Source organism: Panthera tigris, chromosome C2, assembly GCF_018350195.1.
Source record: "Panthera tigris isolate Pti1 chromosome C2, P.tigris_Pti1_mat1.1, whole genome shotgun sequence".
Lineage (NCBI taxonomy): Eukaryota > Metazoa > Chordata > Mammalia > Carnivora > Felidae > Panthera > Panthera tigris.
This window is the reverse complement of record NC_056668.1, coordinates 152,758,632-152,773,681: the sequence shown is the minus strand read 5'-3', so window position 1 is coordinate 152,773,681 and position 15,050 is coordinate 152,758,632. Positions and strand designations below refer to the sequence as shown.

The 15,050-nt window shown below is 50.0% G+C and overlaps 1 protein-coding gene across 2 annotated transcripts in view; it reads left to right on the top strand.

Annotated features, from left to right (window-relative positions):
* Positions 1–15,050, top strand: part of STAC (SH3 and cysteine rich domain) — a 139,748-nt gene that overhangs the window by 55,489 nt on the left and 69,209 nt on the right. Inside the window, exon 2 of one of the 2 annotated variants that reach the window (XM_042956631.1) lies at positions 2,782–3,028. In XM_042956631.1, the coding sequence (XP_042812565.1) occupies positions 2,782–3,028 (247 nt within the window). Of the gene's footprint in view, positions 1–2,748; positions 3,029–15,050 lie in introns of both variants that reach the window. The other variant, XM_042956630.1, reaches the window with a different exon arrangement.

The following is a 15,050-nucleotide window of genomic DNA, read 5'->3' as shown; positions in this document are numbered from 1 at the left end:
AGCAGTGCCTTCTGGATGATTGGGAAGATAAAGAAGGGGCGCCTGGTGAAGCCCTCCGGGTAGGTGCCATTATTATCATCAGAATGGGTGCTATTGTTCCGTTTTGGAGACGAGAGTAGCCCATTTATTGAACCATCAGAACTCCATGGGGGGCAGGGGGAGGGGAGACAGAAAAAGACTTTATTTTTCTATGTGATGATATTTAGTCTGATAAACCACCCTCGCCCTAGGTTGCCACAGCCCATGAGAAAATCTTGGCAGATTCCTTAACTTCCTGGTCACTTGAATTTATTAAAAATCTGTCTAAAATAAAACTCTCGTCCCATCTATTTAATCCCTCCTTCCTCCAGCACCCGCCCGGTTCCTAGCTGGAAGGAACGGAAGTGAGGAAGGTCTGTTCTGCTCCTTTATGGTTTCCGGGTCCCCACCTTGGTGTGGCTGTTTCAGCGAGTGCTTTTCATGCCCCGTGTCACTTAGTTTTGCTAGATAGGGAAGGTCCTCTTCACAATAAATGCAGGGCTCCCAAGGACGCGTGGCCCTGCTCCCCTGTATCAGTCAGGATGGGCCAGGTTATGGTACAAGAACAAACAACTCCCAAAGAACTCGTGAGCTTCTCCTCCTCCTCCTTTGATGTTTGTAGCTCCTCTGGTGGGTTTGGGCTGTAGAGAAAAGGGCCCACTGTCTCTGACCTTTTAATGTAGGGTGTTGCTGCTTCTCTGGCCAGAACTTTCTGGCTAATGATGCCTCATTGCTGGCCTTAGTGGGGCTCCGCTAGAGGGCCCTGCAGGCCTCTTCCCTGGATGGCTCCCTGGCTTCCCACAGCCACAACCAACATCTCCTGGGCAAGGAATGACAATCCCACCACATTCCAGGAAGGTGGGAAGAAGCAACGTATTGCATCTACATACAATAGACACCCAACCTAATGATTTCAAACACCAGTCATCTCTTTAGTTGATGGTTCTGTGGGTTGGCGATTTGGATGGGACTCAGCTCGACGGTTCTTCTGGTCTCATCTAGACTCTTTATTCCACGCAGGGAAACAGGGTGGCTGTGCTTCAGGGGTCTTGCTCATGTGATGGGAAGTGACGGGACTGTGTGCCCGTCATCATCCTTCAGGCTGCACTGGCTTAGCTCCTGTGGCAGTTTGGTTTCCAAGAGGGAGGACAGAGCATGCCAGGCAGCTTGAGGTCTGGGCTCGGAACTGGCTCGGAACTGCTTCTGCCACCTTCTCTTGGTCAAATTCCCCAAACCAACAAGATCCAAGGAGTGAGGAGATACACTACCTTGGACTGGTGGGTCTGCAAAGTCACATTGCAGAGGTGAATGGGGAAGGGGAAGGGTAGAAAATTGGGGCGTTTTTGCAGTCTACCCCAAGCACCGAAGACCACATCTTCCTGATCTTCTATGGAAGAGGTTGGAGGGGAGATGCAGAGGTGACTAGGTTTGGCATGGGCTTATCAACTCATCTTATATATCCCGTGGGGGGGGTTGACCACACTTGCAGGGGGCCTTATTAGACGAGTGTGCTTTACCACCTTTTTATCTGCAGCTTTGGGTCAAAGACATTAATTCCAGGCGACAGGCAGAGTCCCCTTGGACATTCAGTTACGAAAGGAAACTACCTTCTAGGTAAAGTGACCTCTCGCAGACCACACAGCCACTAAGCGCTCCGTTCCTCTTATTTGGGCGAAAGGGAAACGTTTGCACAAAAGGGGCAGTGAGGAGAAAGCATAGTAAATACCACGGACTTCTAAAAGGCCACCGTGGCTGCCATGGACAGAGCAAGGTACACACTGGTGCAAGCTGTCACGGGGACCCAGAATCTGCCAGTCCCTGGAGCCCATGACAAGGAGCGTCTCTTTAGATTTAAGAACAAAGGAGACTTCATGAAGCTTCAAGAAACTTCATGAAGACCCCCAGGCTCACATGCTCACTTCTGTGTTTCCAAAAGACCCTTCTGGCTCCAATGTGAAGGCTACATTGGTGGTACAGACCGGACCAAAGCCAGACCTTTCGGAAATTAAGGCTTTGCCAAACCCATGTTTTAACCCTTCATAATTCCAATTCCGAGGTCAAAGGAAAAACGATCCTGTTTGCCATGGCCAAAACCCAGCAGCAAAGCAGGGAGAAAGGCAGAGAAGGTCAGACAGATAATCCCACGCACACGCCCACGCCCAGATTACCCGTCCGTACGCTTCAGACCCACACAGGCTTGAGAGTTTCTAGTTCGTGTTCCGTGGATACTTTGGCCACGTGGATTCCCAGTCACGCAGCGGCCTCTCTTGCTCTGCTGTGTATAGAGATGGGTGGCTGCTAAGTGACCATAAGAGAGAACATCCAGCAGAGGTCCTGGCATCGTAGACGCGGCCACCGAGCCCAGAAGGTCGAACGCTTAGTCGTTCCAGTGATTCAAATTCAGAAGGCAGGTGGTGTCAAAAGTCCAGTGTCACGGGACATTCTGATGGCACGCCGGTAGGACCTCCAGGAGCAGGGGCAGAAGCACAGGCGCCGTGCGTGCTCTTTGGGTCTTCTGGCTCCGGAGGGGGCGGGGAGAGAGCGGGCCAACTCCCTCCAGGCCCTGACCTCGTCCCACCCACGCGGGGACGCGCGTGAGCCACCTTGGGTCCGAGGGTGTCCCGGGGTGGGGGGGGGGGGGAATGGCACAAGCGTCTGCAGCCGACCTCACCCCCACAGCCTGAGTCTGCATGATCGATCGTAAGAGCGTGTTCTGTCATTGCATTGCAGCTCCAGAAACTAAAACGATCACTTTCTTTCAAGACCAAGAGTTTACGGAGCAAAAGCGCCGACAACTTCTTCCAGAGAACCAACAGCGACGTGAAGCTGCAGGCGGACATGCTGGCCGAGGTCAGCCCCAGCTCCAGCCCGCTCCCTGCGCCCGGAAGCCTGACGTCCACACCCACCAGGGCCGCCCTGCACCCCGGGGCTGGCGGCAAGGCCCACGCCTTTCAGGAGCACATCTTCAAGAAGCCCACCTTCTGCGATGTGTGCAACCACATGATCGTGGGTAAGGCCTCCCCCACCCCCACCTCCAGGTCCCCGCGCCCGCCGGACAGGCCGGTGAGAGCGGTGCGGCCCGGGTCCGGGTTCCAGGACGGGTTCCGAGCCTCAGAGGCGTGCACGAGGGCAGGTTGTTTGGGGGATCGATAGCTGGGCAAAGGGAAGGGAGGCAGGACGGGGCAGAGGGAGGCGTTGGATGGTGAAGCAGGTGCAACTTGGGCCGGGTCCCCGGGGAGCCCTGTACGGTCGTCTGCTTGGAGGCTGGAGGTCCGGGACGTGGTGCCCCTGCCTCACCTCTCACTGCGTACGGGCAGCCCTTGGGGAGGGGGCAAGATCCTGAATGGAGCAGCTCTTTTTAGCCAAGGGCAGTTGGCAGAGAGGGAATCGGTGGGAGGCAAGCAAGACGTGGGACGCTTGGGCGTGGAATTCTGCAGGGGGGCTCGAGTGACACATCACAGCATCCGCTCCAGGGCGCACGGCGACGTGTGTCTGGGCAGCCTGGGGAGGGGGGTCTGTTGCTTGGTGAATTACAAGCAGATGAGCCAGACGGGCAGGTGTGGGGGGGATGATTCTGGGGGAGGCACTGAACGGGGCGGGAAAGGTGATGGAGCCGCCATTACGTCTCTGTGCCTGGCACGGACCCGCTCGTGGCGGCAGCCTGAGAGTCTTAGGGGGTGTGCCCAGATGACAGGAAGGACCCCCCAAAACGTCCCAGCTACAGGCAGTTCGGGTGGGATTCAGAGTGAACTTGAACCCGTTGTTTCGAGAGCAGCAGTATACCCTGGTAATTGACCCGTCACCGCAGAACAGGAAGAAAGCGCAAGGAGACAGGCCTGTGTCTGCTCCCAGGGGGCCCGAGGATGTCCCCCCCCCCCCACCATATCCCCGCTAGGAGAAGGGAGAGGTCATCCCAAATGGAAGCGAGGCCGAAAATGAAAGATGCAGGGCCGATCCAGTTGTGCCCCGTCTTCCTGAGATGCCCCTGACCCTCCAGAGGTGTCGCTGGGCCAATTCGTGGGGTGCCCTAAGTACTCTGAGGCCAACAGGTGTGGGAGATCTGCTCCCGCTCGTTGACGTCCTAAACGCTTCAGAGTTGGGCTTGGCCACGAACGTTTCAGGGAGGGACGCTGTTAAGGTCCAGAACCTCAGATTCGCAAGCCGGGCCCGGGGCCCAGCGAGGTCCCAGGCAAAAGCTGGTATGTTCTCTAGCCTCACGGCCCAGCGCTCCTACCCTGACGCAGGCACTTCTGTCCGACCCTGCCGTGTCCCCTCCACCAATTTCCTACAGGCTGGCATCCCTTCTGAGGGTGACCGTTGCCTCAGGTCACATTCCCTAGAAGCAGAGCCCCAGAGGGGAGTTAGACGTCTGGGATCTGTTGAGGAGGCACCCTGGGGAGAAGGGGGAGGGAGGAAGCAGATGGGGCAGGGAAGTCGCTAAATAAGGAAGCGTCCCGCCTGGCGGGAGTCTGGCTCCAGGGTTACACAGCCCGGCCTTCCTGGAGGCCAGCCTTTTGTATCCTGCTGGCAGCGGCCCCTCCCTCCTCCCATGGTGGAGGCCCTTTCCTAACCCGCTGGGTCCAGTGGCTCATGCTCCGTTGAAGGCAGTTGTCTGGAGAAAGGGGTCGCTGTGGGCCATGGGGAGCCAGCATACACATCACATCTCCGGAGCAGTCAGGGCTTTTCGCTGCTGTCACCGATTATCACAAATCTAGGAGGTTAAAACAACACAGAGTCACTGTCTCACAGTTCTGGAGGTTGAAAGTCCGCGGTGGGTCTCAGCGGGCTAAAACCAAGGTGTCAGGAGATACGTTTCTTTCTGGAGGCTCTAGGGGAGAGTGTATGTCCTTGCCTTCTCCGGCTTTGATAGGCTGTCCACACCTTGGCCTGTGGCCCCTTCTGTGTTCAGAGTTATGATGGCAGGTACGTCTTTCTCACACTGCCGTCTCCTTGGTCCTCACTGCCCCTCTTGCACCCATCTGGATAATCCTTCCATCTCAAGGCCACCTGACTGGCGGCCTTCCTTCCGTCTGTAACCTTGATTTCCCCTTGCCGTGTAACGTAACATGGTCACGGGTTCTGGGGATTAGGAGGGGGACGCCTCTGGGAGGCCGTTCGTCTGCCCCCGGACACCCGGTAGGGGTATCTGGGCAAGGCATCAGCAGTGTCCACCACAATCATAGAAGAAAACTTCGGTTGAAGATCACAAGACTGGCCTCTGTTGGTTCCTTTCCATCCGGGTTCTGAGGCCAGACACGTGATTGTCGTACTCCAGCCGATGGCTTTGTCGTGTCGCATGGTGAGAGGCCATTTTCATTTGGAGTGGGCAAAGAGACACCTTTCTGGTCAGTGCACAGAATGGGGAGAACGCTGACCCGTATTTTTCTCCTGCCTATTCCCATGACATAATTAGCCTTTCCCTTCCCAGATGAAATGAGGTGAGGGGGTGAGGATAGTAGAAAGACTACGTTCATGGAATCAGCCTGAAGTTGAATCCCATGCAGCCGTGTGACCTAGTGCCAGTGACTCACCTTCTCTGAACCTGTGTCCTCATTCTATACAGCTATGAAAACCTCAGGGTTTTGAATGGATTCATGAGCTGGCAGATGGGAAGCACCAGGCATCTAGAAGGTTCTCCGTAAAGGGAGCCCATTGGAGTTGGTTATCATTAGAGGAGAAAATAGTCATTACTCTCCTGAAGCAGAGAAATCTATTCACAGGATAAACCAAATTAGTTTTACAGAAAAAAGTTAAGCTTAATAGGCATAAATAGTTGGAAAAATAACGTCCACACGTTAAGAAGCCCCTCATCTACATGGCAGTGTTTTAGGTTCACATCGAGGATTGTCTCTAATTCTCCATTTCATATTTTATAAGGGATATGGACAAGCGAGTGGGTGTCTAGACGAGTGATCGGAATGGTGAGCGGTGCCTCCAAACAAAATCCTAAGGAAGCTTTGGGAGTTTGGTGTGTACGAGACTTGGGATATGCAGCTGTGTTTTAAAGTACCATGTTGGGAGAGTCAAGAGACTCATGCTATGCGGCTTTAGAGGAAAGGGTTGGGAACAAGGAGCAAAGTTAAAAGGCAAGTTTCAGTGAGACTATAACCCACTTACCCCAGGCACTTGACCTGTGAATGAATGGCTTCCCTTGTGAGTGCTGAGTAGTTTAACGTCTGTCAGGCCGTGGTCATCCGAAAGTCTTTTCTTACTTCCTTATCTATCTGATAGTCTTCACAATGAGATTTGAAATGTCTGAGCTTCCCGAAGAAGCCCACGTCTGTCGTCGCCGAGCTCGGACCTGTCAGTGGTTTCCAATGTGGCCAGGAAGGCGGGATTCTACGTTTCCCTTCACGCTTGGCCGAGACCCGGTTAAGGAGTGGGATGTTCAGAATGGGGAGGAACATCTTCCCGTCTTGCAAACAGACACACAGGGCTGTCCTCATCTTCAGAGAACCATTATCCATTCACACTCTCATTTTCTAGCCACCATTATTCATGTTCTTCCTTAGAACAAGCCACATTTCAGAGCAGCGCTTGTATCACTCAGGGGTTTCTCAGTAACGCTGTGTAACAAACAAGTCCTCTCAAACGCCAACACTTGGAGTAGCCTTCTTTGACTCTTACTCAGGCATCTTCAGATCAGCTGGGGTTTGGCTGCCATTGCATATGCTTTTCTTCTTCTCTTACCCCTTCCTTGGACGAGTGGGCCAGCCCGGTTGTGCTCTCCTCATGGTGAGGACAAGTGGAGGCATACAGAGTTTCTTAAAGCCTTGGATTGGCGGCATTCCACCAGAGCGTGGACCCAGCCCACACCAAGGAATGGAGAAATGCTCTCAGCCTCTGGTGGCAAGGACTTCAGAGCCACCTGGCCAGAGGCACAGGTACAGGGAGGGGGGAAGAATGGGGTCCATGATCCAATCTTCCTCCGTGCTTACTTAGGGTGGCCTCTTGATTATCGAACCTCTTTTGTGTGGTAGACTGCACGAGTCTTGGGGGCCGTACCACCCTTCCATTCCATTTCTCCATCTGGAAGTGATGATTTGGATCTGACTGTGAGCATGGTGGGAGAGGGTCTCGTGTTCCATGCCCAGGACACTGAGAAAACTTGGCCTCCAACCTAGTCTGCGCGTCTGCCTAACATTCTTCCAAGTCCAATGCATCACTTTCAATTCCACACAAATTTGCACCAGGCCTTTTCAAGGCAGTGCTATCCATAACCCTTAAATGGGTGGTGCTGTGTCTCTAGTTTAAATCTCACTGTGACTGGTGTGAAAAGACAAAGGAACATGTGTTTTGAAAATGAGTGACAGAAATGAGTTTGCCTCTGAAGAATGTCACAATCAATACCCTAAGGGAGGATTTAGGTACTTCTCAAGTACAGCAACAATTTTGAAGGACTCCCATCTTGAAAATCACCAAGAGATGTGCCCCGTGCTGAAGAGGATTCTCACTGTACTTTTCCTTTATTAGAATTAAATTTATATTGTAGCTGCCATTTTATCTTGAAAAAGACAGAGGGGTGCCTGGTGGCTCAGTCGGTGAAGCGTCCTACTCTTGGTTTCCGTTCAGGTCATGATCTCACAGTTCGTGAGATTCAGCCCAACTTCAGGCTCTGTGCTGACAGCACAGAGCCTGCTTGGGATTCTCTCTCTTCCTCTCTTTCTGCCCCTCTTCTGGTTGTGCTCTCTCTCTCTCTCTCAAAAATAAAATAAATGAACATCTAAAGAAATCATCATCAAGGCGCACTGCTCTTTTCCAAGATGAAAGCAAAAGTAAAGAAGGCAGGCTCCTTCTAAGAAAGAGGAAGGAGAATGAGAGAAGCAATTTGAGGCAGGAAGAAGGGGGAAAGGGAGGTGGCCAAGGAGGGAGGTGAGGAGAGGAAGCTACGTGAAGCAGAGGCTGGCAAATGTTCTCACTTCCTGAGACGAGGCACGGAGCACGCTAGTCTGGGATCGCAGGGCACAGTCCATCTGTCCCCTTTCTCTTTCCCTACTCTTCAGACTTAGCCTCCTGTCTCTACATGTATCACCTGAAGATTCATTTCCTTCCAGCCACAGGTCATTTTCATATCCCAGATTCCAGGGAAAGACTATCTGCTGCTATCTCCTGAGAGTGACATTTCAGAAAACAGTATTAGAGCAGGTTTTTTTTCCTTTCAGCTGAGAACCAAAGGCTACATCATGATGGCCAGGAAAAGTCAAATCTCATTTGTGAGGTTTTCTAGCTGATGGATGTTTGTTTAAAAACAGAAGGAATCTGGGGCGCCTGGGTGGCTCGGTCAGTTAAGCATCCAACTCTTGGTTTTGGCTCAGGTCATGATCTCATGGTTCATGAGTTTGATCCCCACGTGGGGCTCCACGCTGACACCATGGAGCCTGCTTGGAATTCTCTCTCTCTCTCTCTCTCTCTCTCTCTCTCACTCCTTCTCTCTGCTCCTCCCCTGCTCTCTCATTCTCTGTCTCTCAAAATAAATGAAAACTCTTTAAAAAAATAAAAAGTAAAAGGAACCTGGCATTCTCACTGTCTAGGATTTCTAATTTGGAATGGACACTCATTGGGTTGATAGGGCGTCACATTTGTTCCTTGCCTGACTGTGCCCTAAAGCTGGGAAGGCTACACATTTTCATCTACCAGTGAAAGTAAACCAGGACCCCACCTGTATGTTGCTAATTTCCTCACCTCTTTCACTCTATAGCTCGTTCCCAGTCGCCAGCTTTGCCCTTGTCCTCAGATTTGCACCTCCCCTGCAAATGTGGCACACAGACCCTTGGGTTGAGCAGGCACTGTGGCAGGCCCTTCTGCCAGTCTGATCTTTGCAAGCCAAAGACGGTCAACCCAACTTTTCATGGGACATAAGAGAAATAGGTAGGTGTACCTCAGCCCCAGTGCTGACTTTCCCAGCCTTTGAGTCAAGAAGACATGACCCAGCCTTAGACTGGGAGAATCCTCTTGGTTTAATGGACATCTTTTCCCCACCAAGCGGATCAACTCTGGCCACCCTCAGGCTTTGGCCATGGGCATGAGGGGTGGGGACTCCTCTGCATCATGTATCAACTTAAATGTATTCCATCAACGGCACCCTCATTTTGGGAGAGCATTGAGTCTGCTTGCGGTAATCTGCCTCTCATTGAAATTTCAGAGACTTGAACAAGTCAAAATAACTATCACCATATCTAACCTATCACCATAACTATCTCAATGCACGAGTCCACTCCATCGGTTAAAGAGGTTTTTTTTCCAAAGGACTCCATTCTCCTGTTGACTGTCTCATGCCTTGTTTCCCAAACTATTTTTTAATTAACTAAATGTTCTTAGTCGGCATCCACTTAGAAGACAGCCTATCCAACGGGCTCCTATTTCCTAAACACATACTTAGCAAAACAGCTGGATGTCCGTGCTTGACATGTCAAGTTGCGTATACAGTCACTGCGCAAAGAATCGTTCACCTTCAAACCATCCGAGTGGCGACCGCCGGGGAAAAAACTCTGGCTTTGTTTTAGGTGAGCAGCCCCAGAACTGGACCTGAGGTAGAGATTCTTGTGAGAGTGGTTTCTTGTGGAGCGTGCCCTCAGGAGAAGGGATTCGGATTCTGCTGCCCTGCGCAGAAGAGGCAGGGCAGGGGCGTGCTCGCAGTCGGAGTTGGCTTCAGACCGAACAGTCACAGCATCGGCAGGAGAAAGAACTCAGATCTGGACAAGGCACTCACAGCATCCCTACATCTGTAATCTTAGATGCAGTATAAAAGCGTCCTCCACTACGAATGAACATAAAATGCAGATGGACCGTGGCCTTGATGTACCTATAACACCGTGTTACCATCAGAATGAACGGTCACATGGTAACATTATAACATGAGGATATCTTGCATGACATGAGTCCAAGGCCTGTCTGCTAATGCTCGTTTGACCATTAGTTTAACTGTTTCCTGACCTGTCCTGACGTCATCTGATTGCTCAAAAACAGCCATAAAATATTAACCAAACGTTGAATGGAAGAAAAAACTACACACACACACACACACACACACACACACACACAGATGCATATACATTTGTACATAAAGCTAAAAAGACAAGACAGTGTTGACTCACCAGTGAAGTCGTCTCTTGATGGGAAAGGCCAAAACAGAAATCAAGGGGAATATGGAAAAGCAAATGTCACATCTGTGTGTTCTTAGAATAGAATGAAACCTCTGAGCTGCCATCAGTCGGTTGACCAGACGATTGTTTTAGCAGCTGTACAGCTTCTAAATGAGAAAAATCACAAATGCTCTCTAGGACCTTTTTCTTAAGTTTCATGTAGATTGCTTTCTTTTGGGTCATGGTACGTGTCCGTCTTAAAATCCAGTACGGAGACCTCGGTGCTTTGTCCAACGGGATCCTTCTCCTCTGGTGTCTTCACTGCTTCCAAGTAGCACTAATGTAACTGCTACTTTTTTTTTTTACCAGAGGACAAACTTGCAATATAACGCCCGGTCCGACCGAGGTCATTTCTTTGTATTCTTTGCTCCTCTGGCCCCCTTGAGAATCGTGTTGATGCTAGGGGCGTATTTGACTGAAAAAATACGGAGCACAGGTGGGGTGTGGAGATGGTGACTCTACCAGATGAGGAATGTTCGCAGGGCGTGGCTGTGTTTGGCCTGGAGAAGCCTTCGGGGAGCACGATCAGGGTCCTCCAGGAGCTGAAGAGATCCCATCCAGAAGAGGGTTTAAACTCGCTCCGGGGTCTCAAGTCCACAATGATGAAAGACACCGAAGGGAAGAGCTTCTAAAAATAACTCCAGAAGCGAGCTCCGCAGGTTTGGGGAGGGGGCGGATTTTCCCCCAATAAAGTGTATGTTTGGAAAACGCTGTGCGCTGCGCTCCCTCTGGATATTCGGAGCCCGAGTTAGCATTCTCAAGTCCTGCGATGCTGGAAACTCCCGAGCGTTATCAGTGGAGAACAGGCAGTGGAGCAGAGGAATTATAACCACGGAGTGCTCTATCCCGACACCTACTTTTCCCCGATTCCACTTGGCTGCTGTTGAAGAGGGTGGGGCTTGTATCTCAATTCAGAAAGCCCTCTCAGTGCTCACAAAGGCAAATTCGTTAAAGAGTTCTTAAGACTCCAGTTCAGGGCCAGTGTTCTCAGAGAGCATTGGACTCGGCGCCTTTCAACTAAAGGGGCAGAGAATACTTTTAAGCTGCCTTCTTCTGTCGGTTTCCCAAAATGTGATGCCTGCTGCCGCGTGCTAAGCCATCTCTCCCAGGAAACGACTTACAAGAAAAAATAATCCACGCTCCTTCCAGGGGAGATTGAACAGCCATGGATGCTGGTGGGCTCCAAGGAAGGAGGTTTCTTGGAGTCTCACGCAGACGTGGAGGCAGCCGGGGGGTGTGGGCTGGTGTTAGGCTCTGGGGCATCTCGTGGGACCTACACGTCATTGCCTTGAAAATGAAAGACCCTTGACCAGCCCCCCCCCCCCAGACATCCTGCTCCCTGGGGACGGTCCCGATCGTGGTTTGGGAGCCCGTTTTCAGTGTGCTGGCGTTTTGTCTTTCCTTGTGGAACATCTTTCCTGCTCCGCCTCTCCATCTGTCCCATTCCGAGATCTGCGAAGACCCAGTTACAGTGCTTTCTCGAGTTCCTTGGTGGCCACCTACTTCCCTGAACGTTCATACCGTTCCTCAAACAGCCTAGACTTTGGTGAGCCGCTTGAAGACGTGAGTCTCCCTGATGTGCCCGTTCCCATAGCAGGTAGCACACACATTGCACGCACGGAGGTTTTAGAAAATGCTAATTAGCGGGTGGGGAAAAACCAGTCTGCCCTGAAGTACGCCAACAGACGTAGAGGCGAATTGGAACGCCTGGATGGCTCAGTCGGTTAGGCACCCAACTCTTGATTTTGGCCCAGGTCATGATCTCATGGTTCGTGGGATCGAGCCCAGCATGGGGCTCTGTGCTGACAGCACAGATCCTGCTTGGGGTTCTCTCTCTCCCTCTCTCTCTCTCTGCCCCCCGCATGCACATGCCCTCTCTCTTTCAAGGTAAATAAATAAACTTAAAAATAAAAGAAACAGAAGTAAATTAAAAACAAAACAGAGAAAGAATATGGAAAATTCCTAATCCCTCTGAAAGTTATCTCCAGGTATATTAAGGCTTCAGCCTGCTTTGTAAAGGAAGCTTGACACAGAAGCCTTATTTCTTCCTCTGTGACATTTCTCTTCATTTCCCCTTTTTGTTGCATATTTTAACGCAAAGGTGGCACAAAGGGGGTCATAACAGGGATATCTTTATTTTGCATTATAGCCACATACAAATACAAGGCCATCCCATCCTGTTTAACCCTCGTGTCCTGAATTCCCACCGTTATAGTAAAACCCCCAACTTCGTTTTGTGTATATTTGCCTTTATCCACCTTTGACTTTAAACCTTTTTTTTTGGTCACGTTATCTAAGTGCTGCTTTGGCAACTCAATATAATTGGACTTTAGATTTCTTTTTTTTTCCCCCAACTTGAATTTTTATTCCAAATTCGAAGAGATTTATGGATTCGCCTTCATTGCTCTGAGTGAAATAGTTGGCTTTCCTTCTGTCTGTTACTATGCAGTTTCTATTTTGTGTTTTCTGTTTCCTTCCGGTGTGTGTGTGTGTGTGTGTGTGTGTGTGTGTGTGTGTGTGTTAGTCATGTGGCTTGTGTGTTCTTTTCCTTTTATAACTTCCCGTGTTTGGGAAGATATGTAATATACTCTTGTCCTAATGATTACCTCTGAGGTTTTCCCAGAACACTGTTCTTCCTCGCCTCTCAGGTTATTAAAAGGTGAAAATACATACGACACTTTGATTTCTCCGTTACTCCAGATAACTTACCAGATTTCTAATCCTGACTCAAGTAAGTGTGCCACTTTTGTCAATCCAGACTTTTACTTTTACAACTCCAATGTTTTGCAAGTCAGACCTTTGAGAATAAGTTTTAAGATACATGCACACCTTATAATAAGATTCTACATCTATTTAGACGGTTCTAATTGTAACTGATTTCAGTATTTACCATCTGTTCTATTACATAACGTCTCCACTCTTAAGCTCTGTTTTTGTTTTGTGTCTCAGTTTCCCGGTGTGTATTTTCAGTACCAAAGGCATATAGGAGTGAATGGCCACGGGGCCACTTGCTTGGCTAATAAACCTCTTGCAGATTGGGGCCGACCGAAGAGCAACTCAGGGTTTCTTGCAGTTTCTGCAAATATCCCTCAGCCATGTCCTATGGCTTTGTCTCCCTGACCAGTCTGCTTTCACTGCGGCTAGTGGCTGGCTCTCCCCGTTTCTATTAGTCTGTGAAATCTAAAGATCTGGAAACGGCTGCCCTATGACAGTAATTGGATCATCCAGGGTGGCAGTTCCTGTCTGGTACTACCTCTCACAAGGACTTGGATGGTGATGTTCCATTCCCCGCTTCCCTGTATTCCCCACCCATTCTTCCGTTTTGATTGAGCACCGACTGTGTGCCCGGCCCTGTGCGGATGTCTGACGTCTTCATTAATTCAGGTGGGGAGCCTGGGAGGTAGCAAAGGAAATGAGAGAGAAGGTATCTAGAAACTGGAAGAATTGACAAGGAGCCCCTCCCACTTTAAGCTAAAGACCCCTTGGGCCTCCTTCCATGACAGACCATGGCGTGCGGTGGACAAGGTGGGTTTAACGGGCCTCTCACGATGCTCTCACGGGCCTTCCCAAGCTATCCCCCCACCCCCATCCAGGTGACCTGACCGGGATGTCCTGAAGCCAAATCACTGTTGGGAGAGTAGCTGAACCCCGTTTCGGGACCAGTTTGAGGAAGTCAGGAAGCCAGAGGAACTGTCAGAATCTAGTTTGTCTAGACCTTAGTAGCATGTTGGCCATACTTATGCATATGCTCCTAAATCTGTTTTTCATAATGTACCCAAGCTAGCATTAGGAAGACATACACCCTGTCTCCCTCCTACACCCCATCCTTAAACATCTCATGACTAGTCAGAATAAGAAAGGGGACCAAGTGGAGAAGGTCTCCAGAATATAAACATTTCCCAAAGAGAAGGCATGATTTTATTTCTGTGGACTGTTTGTTTTACTAGTAATTGGCCAAAGTCTTTTTTTTTAATATGAAATTTATTGTCAAATGGGTTTCCATACAACACCCAGTGCTCATCCCAACAGGTGCCCTCCTCCATGCCCATCACTCACTTTCCCCTCCCTCCCACCCCTCTCAACCCTCAGTTTGTTCTCAGTTTTTAAGAATCTCTTATGGTTTGGCTCCTTCCCCCTCTAAGTTTTTTTGTTCCTTCCCCTCCCCCATGTACCAATTGGGGGGAACGTCATTTTTAAAAAGTCAGCCAAAAGAAAACAACTGTCCCTCTTAAATTATAGATCATGATGTTTGCAAACGCCTTGGTGATTTCTTGAATCACAGCATAGCAATAATTTCCCAGAAGAATAATGTTTTGTGTGCCCCAAAGAAGATACTGGCATTTTTGGAGTCTTTTAAGATTATAACTTAGCAGAAAAAAAGGGACAATACAGGAAAGTATTTTCCCTGCGTGAATAACCCATCAGAGAGGGGAGAGTGATAATTTAAGGTGGTCTTTTGTTCAGTTTTTAGCCATTCCCTGTAGATCACCAGCCAGGTGATCTAGTAATATCTAGTAATATCATAGCAAATATATGCTGAATACATGTGTTTCCATGTTCTCCCATGATCCACTGGGCTTCAGACATTTTTTTCTTTGTCCCGTCCATCAAGAAATAAAAAAGGTGCCCAGGACAGAAGGAAGGGAGAAGGAATCGTCCCAGGAAGACTTGGAGCAGTCAGAAAGTGGGCACCTCTCTGAATCCCGGATACGCTTTGAGAGTTTTCTAAACTCGAGATGGCAGAACCTTTGCCTGACTGTGATACTGCTGATTCATGCCTTCCTGCTTGAGGTTCAGACCAAGTCACGACAAATATAGGGAGGCCGCCTGCCCTTGGATCCGTTCCATTGTTAATTCTGTGCTTGGAGACTAGGGATCCATGGGAACGGG